We start from the raw sequence: 13,644 nt of genomic DNA, 5'->3' as shown, positions 1-13,644 counted from the left end.
AGTGGTACATAGTCTATGGTGTGACAGTATGGGGAGGGGTACACAGTGTATGGTGTGACAGTATGGGGAGGCGTACACAGTTTATGGGTTGACAGTATGGGGAGGGGTACACAGTCTATGGTGTGACAGTATGGTGTGAGTATGGGGAGGGGTACACAGTCTATGGTGTGACAGTATGGGGAGGGGTACACAGTCTATGGTTTGACGGTATGGGGAGGGGTACACAGTCTATGGTGTCACAGTATGGGGAGGGGTACACAGTCTATGTTGTGACAGTATGGGGAGGGGTACACAGTCTATGGTGTGACAGTATGGGGAGGGGTACACAGTCTATGGTGTCACAGTATGGGGAGGGGTACACAGTCTATGGTGTGACAGTATGGGGAGGGGTACACAGTCTATGGTGTGACAGTATGGGGAGGGGTACACAGTCCATGTTGTGACAGTATGGGGAGTGGTACATAGTCTATGGTGTGACAGTATGGGGAGGGGTCCACAGTGTATGGTGTGACAGTATGGGGAGGGGTACACAGTTTATGGGTTGACAGTATGGGGAGGGGTACACAGTCTATGGTGTGACAGTATGGGGAGGGGTACACAGTCTATGGTGTGACTGTATGGGGAGGGGTACACAGTTTATGGGTTGACAGTATGGGGAGGGGTACACAGTCTATGGTGTGACAGTATGGGGAGGGGTGCACAGTCTATGGTGTGAAAGTGTGGGGAGGGGTGCACAGTCTATGGTGTGACAGTATGGGGAGGGGTACACAGTCTATGGTGTGACAGTATGGGGAGGGGTGCACAGTATATGGTGTGACAGTATGGGGAGGGGTACACAGTCTATGGTGTGACAGTATGGGGAGGGGTACACAGTTTATGGTGTGACACTATGGGGAGGGCTACACAGTCTATGGTGTGACAGTATGGGGAGGGATACACAGTCTCTGGTGTGACAGTATGGGGAGGGGTGCACAGTCTATGGTGTGACAGTATGGGGAGGGGTGCACAGTCTATGGTGTGACTGTATGTGGAGGGGTGCACAGTCTATGGTATGACAGAATGGGGAGGGGTACACAGTCTATGGTGTGACTGTATGTGGTGGGGTGCATTGTCTATGGTGTGACAGTATGGGGAGGGGTACACAGTTTATGGTGTGACAGTATGGGGAGGGGTACACAGTTTATGGTGTGACAGTATGGGGAGGGATACACAGTTTATGGTGTGACAGTTTGGGGAGGGGTACAAAGTCTTTGGTGTAACAGTATGGGGAGGGGTACACAGTTTATGGTGTGACTGTATGTGGAGGGTTGCACAGTCTATGGTGTGACAGTATGGGGAGGGGTACACAGTTTATGGTGTGACAGTATGGTGAGGGGTACACAGTCCATGGTGTGACAGTATGGGGAGCGATACACCGTCTATGGTGTGACAGTATGGGGAGGGGTACACAGTTTATGGTGTGACAGTTTGGGGAGGGGTACACAGTCTATGGTGTGACAGTATGGGGAGGGGTACACAGTCTATGGTGTGACTGTATGTGGAGGGGTGCACAGTCTATGGTATGACAGAATGGGGAGGGGTACACAGTCTATGGTGTGACTGTATGTGGTGGGGTGCATTGTCTATGGTGTGACAGTATGGGGAGGGGTACACAGTTTATGGTGTGACAGTATGGGGAGGGATACACCGTCTATGGTGTGACAGTATGGGGAGGGGTACACAGTCTATGGTGTGACAGTATGGGGAGGGGTACACAGTTTATGGTGTGACAGTATGGGGAGTGATACACCGTCTATGGTGTGACAGTATGGGGAGGGGTACACAGTTTATGGTGTGACAGTTTGGGGAGGGGTACACCGTCTATGGTGTGAGTATGGGGAGGGGTACACAGTTTATGGTGTGACTGTATGTGGAGGGGTGCACAGTCTATGGTGTGACTGTATGTGGAGGGGTGCACAGTCTATGGTGTGACAGTATGGGGAGGGGTACACAGTTTATGGTGTGACTGTATGTGGAGGGGTGCACAGTCTCTGGTGTGACAGTATGGGGAGGGGTACACAGTCTATGGTGTGACAGTATGGGGAGGAGTGCACAGTTTATGGTGTGACAGTATGGGGGGGGGTACACAGTTTATGGTGTGACAGTATGGGGAGGGGTACACAGTTTATGGTGTGACAGTATGGGGAGGTGTACACAGTCTATGGTGTGACAGTATGGGGAGGGGTACACAGTCTATGGTGTGACAGTATGGGGAGGAGTACACAGTCTATGGTATGACAGTATGGGGAGGAGTACACAGTCTATGGTGTGACAGTATGGGGAGGGGGACACAGTCTATGGTGTGACAGTATGGGGAGGGGTACACAGTTTAATGTGTGACAGTATGCGGAGGGGTACACAGTTTATGGTGTGACAGTATGGGGAGGGGTACAAAGTCTATGGTGTAACAGGATGGGGAGGGGGACACAGTTTATGGTGTGACAGTATGGGGTGGGGAACACAGTTTATGGTGTGACAGTTTGGGGAGGGGTACAAAGTCTATGGTGTAACAGGATGGGGAGGGGGACACAGTTTATGGTGTGACAGTATGGGGAGGGGTACACAGTCTGTGGTATGACAGTATTGGGAGGGGTGCACAGTCTATGGTGTGACAGTATGGGGAGGCGTACACAGTCTATGGTGTGACAGTATGGGGGGGGGTACACAGTTTATGGTGTGACAGTATGGGGAGGGGTACACAGTTTATGGTGTGACAGTATGGGGAGGTGTACACAGTCTATGGTGTGACAGTATGGGGAGGAGTGCACAGTTTATGGTGTGACAGTATGGGGGGGGGTACACAGTTTATGGTGTGACAGTATGGGGAGGGGTACACAGTTTATGGTGTGACAGTATGGGGAGGTGTACACAGTCTATGGTGTGACAGTATGGGGAGGGGTACACAGTCTATGGTGTGACAGTATGGGGAGGTGTACACAGTCTATGGTGTGACAGTATGGGGAGGGGTACACAGTCTATGGTGTGACAGTATGGGGAGGAGTACACAGTCTATGGTATGACAGTATGGAGAGGAGTACACAGTCTATGGTGTGACAGTATGGGGAGGAGGACACAGTCTATGGTGTGACAGTATGGGGAGGGGTACACAGTTTAATGTGTGACAGTATGCGGAGGGGTACACAGTTTATGGTGTGACAGTATGGGGAGGGGTACAAAGTCTATGGTGTAACAGGATGGGGAGGGGGACACAGTTTATGGTGTGACAGTATGGGGTGGGGAACACAGTTTATGGTGTGACAGTTTGGGGAGGGGTACAAAGTCTATGGTGTAACAGGATGGGGAGGGGGACACAGTTTATGGTGTGACAGTATGGGGAGGGGTACACAGTCTGTGGTATGACAGTATTGGGAGGGGTGCACAGTCTATGGTGTGACAGTATGGGGAGGCGTACACAGTCTATGGTGTGACAGTATGGGGAGCGGTACACAGTCTATGGTGTGACAGTATGGGGAGGGGTACACAGTCTATGGTGTGACAGTATGGGGAGCGGTACACAGTCTATGGTGTGACAGTATGGGGAGGGGTACACAGTCTATGGTGTGACAGTATGGGGAGGGGTACACAGTTTATGGTGTGACAGTATGGGTCGGGGTGCACAGTCTATGGTGTGACAGTATGGGGAGGGGTACACAGTCTATGATGTGATAGTATGGGGAGGGGTACACAGTTTATGGTGTGACAGTATGGGGAGGGGTACACAGTCTATGGTATGACAGTAATGGGAGGAGTACAAAGTCTATGGTGTGACAGTATGGGGAGGGGTACACAGTCTATGGTATGACAGTAATGGGAGAAGTACAAAGTCTATGGTGTGACAGTATGGGGAGGGGTACACAGTCTATGGTATGACAGTATGGGGAGGGGTACACAGTTTATGGTGTGACTGTTTGGGGAGGGGTACACAGTCTATGGTGTGACAGTATGGGGAGGGGTACACAGTTTATGGTGTGACAGTATGGGGAGGGGTACACAGTCTGTGGTTTGACAGAATGGGGAGGGGTACACAGTCTATGGTGTGACAGTATGGGGAGCGGTACACAGTCTATGGTGTGACTGTATGGGGAGGGGTACACAGTCTCTGGTGTGACAGTATGGGGAGGGGTACACAGTTTATGGTGTGACTGTATGGGGAGGGGTACACAGTTTATGGTGTGACAGTATGGGGAGGGGTACACAGTTTATGGTGTGACAGTATGGGGAGGGATACACAGTCTATGGTGTGACAGTATGGGGAGGGGTACACAGTCTATGGTGTGACAGTATGGGGAGGGGTACACAGTTTATGGTGTGACTGTATGTGGAGGGGTACACAGTTTATGGTGTGACAGTATGTGGAGGGGTACACAGTTTGTGGTGTGACAGTATGGGGAAGGGTACACAGTCTATGGTGTGACAGTATGTGGAGGAGTACACATTCTATGGTATGACAGTATGGGGTGGGGTACACAGTTTATGGTGTGACTGTTTGTGGAGGGGTACACAGTTTGTGGTGTGACAGTATGGGGAGGGGTACACAGTTTATGCTGTGACTGTATGTGGAGGAGTGCACAGTTTATGGTGTGACAGTATGTGGAGGGGTACACAGTCTATGGTATGACAGTATGGGGAGGGGTACACAGTCTATGGTGTGACAGTATGGGGAGGGGTACACAGTTTGTGGTGTGACAGTATGGGGAGGGGTACACAGTTTATGGTGTTACTGTTTGTGGAGGGGTACACAGTCTATGGTGTGACAGTATGGGGAGGGGTACACAGTCTATGGTGTGACAGTATGGGGAGCTGTACACAGTCTATGGTATGACAGTATGGGGAGGGGTGCACAGTCTATGGTGTGACAGTATGGGGAGGGGTACACAGTCTATGATGTGATAGTATGGGGAGGTGTGCACAGTCTACGGTATGACAGTATGGGGAGGGGTACACAGTTTATGGTGTGACAGTATGGGGAGGGGTACACAGTCTATGGTATGACAGTATGGGGAGGAGTACACAGTCTATGGTGTGACAGTATGGGGAGGTGTACACAGTCTATGGTGTGACAGTATGGGGAGGAGTACACAGTCTATGGTGTGACAGTATGGGGAGGGGTACACAGTCTATGGTGTAACAGGATGGGGAGGGGTGCACAGTCTATGGTATGACAGTATGGGGAGGGGTACACAGTCTATGGTGTGACAGTATGGGGAGGAGTACACAGTCTATGGTGTAACAGGATGGGGAGGGGTGCACAGTCTATGGTATGACAGTATGGGGAGGGGTACACAGTCTATGGTATGACAGTATGGGGAGGGGTACACAGTCTATGGTATGACAGTATGGGGAGGGGTGCACAGTCTATGGTATGACAGTATGTGGAGGGGTACACAGTCTATGGTATGACAGTTTGGGGAGGGGTATACAGTTTATGGTGTGACAGTATGGGGAGGGGTACACAGTCTATGGTGTGACTGTATGGGGAGGGGTACACAGTTTATGGTGTGACAGTATGGGGAGGGGTACAGAGTTTATGGTGTGACAGTATGGGGAGGGGTACACAGTCTATGGTATGACAGTATGGGGAGGGGTGCACAGTTTATGGTGTGACAGTATGGGGAGGGGTACACAGTCCATGTTGTGACAGTATGGGGAGTGGTACATAGTCTATGGTGTGACAGTATGGGGAGGGGTACACAGTGTATGGTGTGACAGTATGGGGAGGGGTACACAGTTTATGGGTTGACAGTATGGGGAGGGGTACACAGTCTATGGTGTGACAGTATGGTGTGAGTATGGGGAGGGGTACACAGTCTATGGTGTGACAGTATGGGGAGGGGTACACAGTCTATGGTGTGACAGTATGTGGAGGAGTACACAGTCTATGGTATGACAGTATGGGGAGGGGTACACAGTTTATGGTGTGACAGTATGGGGAGGGGTACACAGTTTATGGTGTGACAGTATGGGGAGGGGTACACAGTTTATGGTGTGACTGTATGTGGAGGAGTGCACAGTTTATGGTGTGACAGTATGTGGAGGGGTACACAGTTTGTGGTGTGACAGTATGGGGAGGGGTACACAGTCTATGGTGTGACAGTATGTGGAGGAGTACACAGTCTATGGTATGACAGTATGGGGAGGGGTACACAGTTTGTGGTGTGACAGTATGGGGAGGGGTACACAGTTTATGGTGTGACTGTATGTGGAGGAGTGCACAGTTTATGGTGTGACAGTATGTGGAGGGGTACACAGTCTATGGTATGACAGTATGGGGAGGGGTACACAGTCTATGGTGTGACAGTATGGGGAGGGGTACACAGTTTATGGTGTTACTGTTTGTGGAGGGGTACACAGTCTATGGTGTGACAGTATGGGGAGCTGTACACAGTCTATGGTATGACAGTATGGGGAGGGGTACACAGTCTATGGTGTGACAGTATGGGGAGGGGTACACAGTCTATGGTGTGACTGTATGTGGAGGGGTACACAGTTTATGGTGTGACTGTATGGGGAGGGGTACACAGTCTATGGTATGACAGTATGGAGAGGAGTACACAGTCTATGGTGTGACAGTATGGGGAGGAGTAGACAGTCTATGGTGTGACTGTATGTGGAGGGGTACACAGTTTATGGTGTGACTGTATGGGGAGCTGTACACAGTCTATGGTATGACAGTATGGGGAGGGGTACACAGTCTATGGTGTGACAGTATGGGGAGGGGTACACAGTCTATGGTGTGACTGTATGTGGAGGGGTACACAGTTTATGGTGTGACTGTATGGGGAGGGGTACACAGTCTATGGTATGACAGTATGGAGAGGAGTACACAGTCTATGGTGTGACAGTATGGGGAGGAGTACACAGTCTATGGTGTGACAGTATGGGGAGGGGTACACAGTCTATGGTGTGACAGTATGGGGAGGAGTACACAGTCTATGGTGTAACAGGATGGGGAGGGGTACACAGTCTATGGTATGACAGTATGGGGAGGGGTACACAGTCTATGGCATGACAGTATGGGGAGGGGTGCACAGTCTATGGTATGACAGTATGGGGAGGGGTACACAGTCTATGGTATGACAGTATGGGGAAGGGTATACAGTCTATGGTATGACAGTATGGGGAGGGGTACACAGTTTATGGTGTGACAGTATGGGGAGGGGTACACAGTTTGTGGTGTGACAGTATGGGGAAGGGTACACAGTCTATGGTATGACAGTATGGGGAGGGGTACACAGTCTATGGTGTCACAGTATGGGGAGGGGTACACAGTCTATGGTGTGAGTATGGGGAGGGGTACACAGTCTATGGTGTGACAGTATGGGGAGGGGTACACAGTTTATGGTTTGACGGTATGGGGAGGGGTACACAGTCTATGGTGTCACAGTATGGGGAGGGGTACACAGTCTATGGTGTGACAGTATGGGGAGGGGTACACAGTCTATGGTGTGACAGTATGGGGAGGGGTACACAGTTTATGGTGTGACAGTATGGGGAGGGGTACACAGTCTATGGTGTGACATTATGGGGAGGGGTACACAGTCTATGTTGTGACAGTATGGGGAGTGGTACATAGTCTATGGTGTGACAGTATGGGGAGGGGTACACAGTGTATGGTGTGACAGTATGGGGAGGGGTACACAGTTTATGGGTTGACAGTATGGGGAGGGGTACACAGTCTATGGTGTGACAGTATGGGGAGGGGTACACAGTTTATGGTGTGACAGTATGTGGAGGGGTACACAGTTTATGGTGTGACAGTATGGGGAGGGGTACACAGTCTATGGTATGACAGTATGGGGAGGGGTACACAGTCTATGGTGTGACAGTATGGGGAGGGGTACACAGTCTATGGTGTGACTGTATGTGGAGGGGTACACAGTTTATGGTGTGACAGTATGGGGAGGGGTACACAGTCTCTGGTGTGACAGTATGGGGAGGGGTACACAGTCTCTGGTGTGACAGTATGGGGAGGGGTACACAGTGTATGTTGTGACAGTATGGGGAGTGGTACACAGTCTATTGTGTGACAGTATGGGGAGGGGTACACAGTTTATGGTGTGACAGTCTGGGGAGGGGTACACAGTTTATGGTGTGACAGTATGGGGAGGGGTACACAGTCTATGGTGTGACAGTATGGGGAGGGGTACACAGTTTATGGTGTGACAGTATGGGGAGGGGTACACAGTGTATGGTGTGACAGTATGGGGAGGGGTACACAGTGTATGGTGTGACAGTATGGGGAGGGGTACACAGTCTATGGTGTGACAGTATGGGGAGGGGTACACAGTCTATGGTGTGACAGTATGGGGAGGGGTACACAGTTTATGGTGTGACAGTATGGGGAGGGGTACACAGTCTATGGTGTGACAGTATGGGGAGGGGTACACAGTCTATGGTGTGACAGTATGGGGAGGGGTACACAGTCTATGGTGTGACAGTATGGGGAGGGGTACACAGTCTATGGTGTGACAGTATGGGGAGGGGTACACAGTCTATGGTGTGACAGTATGGGGAGGAGTACACAGTCTATGGTATGACAGTATGGGTCGGGGTACACAGTTTATGGTGTGACAGTATGGGGAGGGGTACACAGTTTATGGTGTGACAGTATGGGGAGGGCAGGACCCAGGAAAAGTGACTTTCGTAAATGCCAATTCTATCGTTTTGCTACAGAGTGTCAGGACTTTGCTGCAACTGTCTTGCGTCTGTGACTCTGCTCTCTGTGTCCTTGCTTTTCTGATCAGGTTAGATCAGTTGAGTAACAAATTCCGTTAAACAAGGCAGCTCTTTCATTTTCAACACTCTCCTTTCCACTGCTTCAATAATGCTAGATATCAGAATGCAACAGCATTCCTGACTCGTTGTGTTGTTATGGTGTTAACGATGGGAAATATGATGGACAGAGAACTGTCTCTGATCTACAGTTTGTCTTTGGGCACTCCTGCAGTCTCTGCGAACAGAAAAATCTGGATGTGACAGTCGAGCTCAGGGTGCAGGAAAGAAATAATTTTCCACACTGAGCAGCTTAGAAGGTCTCCCTCACTGCAGAACCCTCATAATATCATATGAAGGTATATTCCAATATTTATCCTGATGAATAGACAGTGTCCTGTGTTCATAAAACTCCTTGAATTTTACACTGTCCTAGCAATCAGATGTTTGACTCTTCGTTCAATATTCCAACTCACTCATACAAAATTTGCTTTGGTTTGGAACACTCTGACTGATTTACAGTGTCACACTCTGTATTTGTAGGAAACTGCACCATACGTGGACCAAGTCACATCTGACGTTGGCATGATTCGGATTGCTGAACTGCAAGGCGGAAACATCAGCATGACAACAGCTTCAGTGACTGGAACCAGTGAACCATCAACATCCACCCCAACATCCACCCCAACATCGACCCCTACATCGATCCCGACATCAACACTGACCCCAACATCGATCCCGACATCAACATCCACCCCAACATCGACCCCTACATCGATCCCGACATCAACACTGACCCCAACATCAACATCAACCCCGACATCAACACTGACCCCAACATCGACACTGACCCCGACATCAACATCAACCCCGACATCAACACTGACCCCTACATCGATCCCGACATCAACACTGACCCCAACATCGATCCCGACATCAACACTGACCCCAACATCGACCTCGACATCAACACTGACCCCAACATCGACACTGACCCCGACATCAACATCAACCCCGACATCAACACTGACCCCTACATCGATCCCGACATCAACACTGACCCCAACATCGATCCCGACATCAACACTGACCCCAACATCGACCTCGACATCAACACTGACCCCAACATCGATACTGACCCCGACATCAACATCAACCCCGACATCAACACTGACCCCAACATCGATCCCGACATCAACACTGACCCCAACATCAACATCAACCCCGACATCAACACTGACCCCAACATCGACCTCGACATCAACATCAACCCCGACATCAACCCCAACCCCGACATCAACATCAACCCCAACATCGACCTCGACATCAACACTGACCCCAACATCGACCTCGACATCAACCCCGAACCCGACATCAACATCAACACCGACATCAACCCCGACCCCGACATCAACATCGACCCCGACATCAACCCCGACCTCGACATCAACATCGACCCCGACATCAACACTGACCCCAACATCAACCCCGACATCAACACTGACCCCAACATCAACCCCGACATCAACATCGACCCCAACATCAACCCCGACATCAACATCAACCCCGACATCAACATCGACCCCGACATCAACATTGACCCCGACATCAACATCAACACCGACATCAACATCGACCCCGACATCAACACTGACCCCAGCATCAACCCCGACATCAACACTGACCCCAACATCAACCCCGACATCAACATCGACCCCAACATCAACCCCGACATCAACATCGACCCCGACATCGACCCCGACATCAACATCGACCCCGACATCGACCCCGACATCGATCCCGACATCAACACTGACCCCAACATCGACCTCAACATCAACACTGACCCCAACATCGACCTCGACATCAACATCAACCCCGACCCCGACATCAACACTGACCCCGACATCGACATCGACCCCGACATCAACCCCGACCCCGACATCAACATCGACCCCGTCATCAACCCCGACCCCGACATCAACCCCGACCCCGACATCAACCCCGACATCAACCCCGACCCCGACATCAACATCAAGCCCGACATCAACACTGACCCCGACATCGACATCGACCCCGACATCAACCCCGACCCCGACATCAACATCGACCCCGTCATCAACCCCGACCCCGACATCAACCCCGACCCCGACATCAACCCCGACATCAACCCCGACCCCGACATCAACATCAAGCCCGACATCAACATCAACCCCGACATCAACCCCGACCCCGACATCAACCCCGACCCCGACATCGACCCCGACATCAACATCGACCCCGACATCAACCCAGACCCCGACATCAACATCGACCCCGTCATCAACCCCGACCCCGACATCAACCCCGACCCCGACATCAACCCCGACCCCGACATCAACCCCGACATCAACATCAACCCCGACCCCGACATCGACCCCGACATCAACATCGACCCCGACATCAACCCCGACCCCGACATCAACCCCGACATCAACATCAACCCTGACCCCGACATCGACCCCGACATCAACATCGACCCCGACATCAACCCCGACCCCGACATCAACATCGACCCCGTCATCAACCCCGACCCCGACATCGACCCCGACATCAACCCCGACCCCGACATCAACCCCGACCCCGACATCAACATCAACCCCGACATCAACCCCGACCCCGACATCAACCCCGACCCCGACATCGACCCCGACCCCGACATCAACCCCGACCCCGACATCAACATCGACCCCGACATCAACATCGACCCCGACATCAACCCCGACCCCGACATCAACACTGACCCCGACATCAACACTGACCCCGACATCAACCCCGACCCCGACATCGACCCCGACCCCGACATCAACCCCGACCCCGACATCAACATCGACCCCGACATCAACATCGACCCCGACATCAACCCCGACCCCGACATCGACCCCGACCCCGACATCAACATCGACCCCGACATCAACACTGACCCCAACATCAACATCGACCCCGATATCAACCCCGACCCCGACATCAACATCGACCCCGACATCAACATCGACCCCGACATCAACCCCTACCCCGACATTGACCCCGACATCGACCCCGACATCAACCCCGACCCCGACATCAACATCGACCCCGACATCAACATCGACCCCGACATCAACCCCGACCCCGACATCAACATCGACCCCGACATCAACATCGACCCCGACATCAACATCGACCCCGATATCAACCCCGACCCCGACATCAACATCGACCCCGACATCAACATCGACCCCGATATCAACCCCGACCCCGACATCAACCCCTACCCCGACATTGACCCCGACATCAACCCCGACCCCGACATCGACCCCGACCCCGATATCAACCCCGACCCCGACATCAACATCGACCCCGACATCAACATCGACCCCGACCCCGACATCAACATCGACCCCGCTATCAACCCCGACCCCGACATCAACCCCTACCCCGATATCAACCCCGACCCCGACATCAACATCGACCCCGACATCAACCCCGACCCCGACATCAACCCCTACCCCGATATCAACCCCGACCCCGACATCAACCCCGACCCCGACATCAACATCGACCCCGATATCAACCCCGACCCCGACATCGACCCCGACCCCGATATCAACCCCGACCCCGACATCAACATCGACCCCGACATCAACATCGACCCCGACATCAACCCCGACCCCGACATCAACATCGACCCCGATATCAACCCCGACCCCGACATCAACACCGACCCCGACATCAACATCGACCCCGATATCAACCCCGACCCCGACATTAACCCCGACCCCGACATCGACCCCGATATCAACCCCGACCCCGACATCAACCCCGACATCAACATCAACCCCGACATCAACCCCGACATCAACATCGACCCCGACATCAACCCCGACATCAACATCAACCCCGACATCAACATCAACCCCGACCCCGACATCGACCCCGACATCAACATCAACCCCGACATCAACATCGACCCCGACATCAACATCAACCCCGACATCAACCCCGACATCAACATCAACCCCGACATCAACATCAACCCCAACCCTGACATCAACCCCGACATCAACCCCGACCCCGACATCAACATCAACCCCGACATCAACATCAACCCCGACATCAACATCGACCCCGACATCAACATCGACCCCGACATCAACATTGACCCCGACATCAACCCCGACCCCGACATCGACCCCGACCCCGACATCAACATCGACCCCGACATCAACACTGACCCCAACATCAACATCGACCCCGACATCAACCCCGACCCCGACATCAGCATCGACCCCGACATCAACACTGACCCCGACATCAACCCCGACATCAACCCCGAACCCGACATCAACACTGACCCCGACATCGACCTCGACATCGACATCGACCCCGACATCAACATCGACCCCGACATCAACCCCGACCCCGACATCAACCCCGACATCAACATCAACATTGACCCCGACATCAACATTGACCCCAACATCAACATCGACCCCGACATCAACCCCGACCCCGACATCAGCATCGACCCCGACATCAACACTGACCTCGACATCAACCCCGACATCAACCCCGAACCCGACATCAACACTGACCCCGACATCGACCTCGACATCGACATCGACCCCGACATCAACATCGACCCCGACATCAACCCCGACCCCGACATCAACCCCGACATCAACATCAACATCAACCCCGACATCAACATCAACATCAACCCCGACATCAACATCAACATCAACCCCGACATCAACATCAACCCCGACCCCGACATCAACCCCGACCCCGACATCAACATCAACCCCGACATCAACATCGACCCCGACCCCGACATCAACATCGACCCCGACATCAACCCCGACCCCGACATCA

At 52.6% G+C, this 13,644-nt stretch overlaps 1 protein-coding gene across 1 annotated transcript; it reads left to right on the top strand.

The window, feature by feature from the left end:
* Positions 1-9,336: 9,336 nt before the first annotated feature.
* On the top strand, positions 9,337-11,376 carry LOC137374037 (mucin-2-like; the record flags this gene model as incomplete). The annotated part of the gene is made up of 1 exon (XM_068039821.1): positions 9,337-11,376. A coding segment is annotated over exon 1 (2,040 nt), but the record flags the coding sequence as incomplete, so codon positions are not given.
* Between the last annotated feature and the right edge of the window lie 2,268 nt (positions 11,377-13,644).

Source organism: Heterodontus francisci, chromosome 9, assembly GCF_036365525.1.
Source record: "Heterodontus francisci isolate sHetFra1 chromosome 9, sHetFra1.hap1, whole genome shotgun sequence".
NCBI lineage: Eukaryota > Metazoa > Chordata > Chondrichthyes > Heterodontiformes > Heterodontidae > Heterodontus > Heterodontus francisci.
The sequence above is the reverse complement of the archived record's forward strand: the minus strand, read 5'-3'. Positions and strand labels throughout refer to the sequence as shown.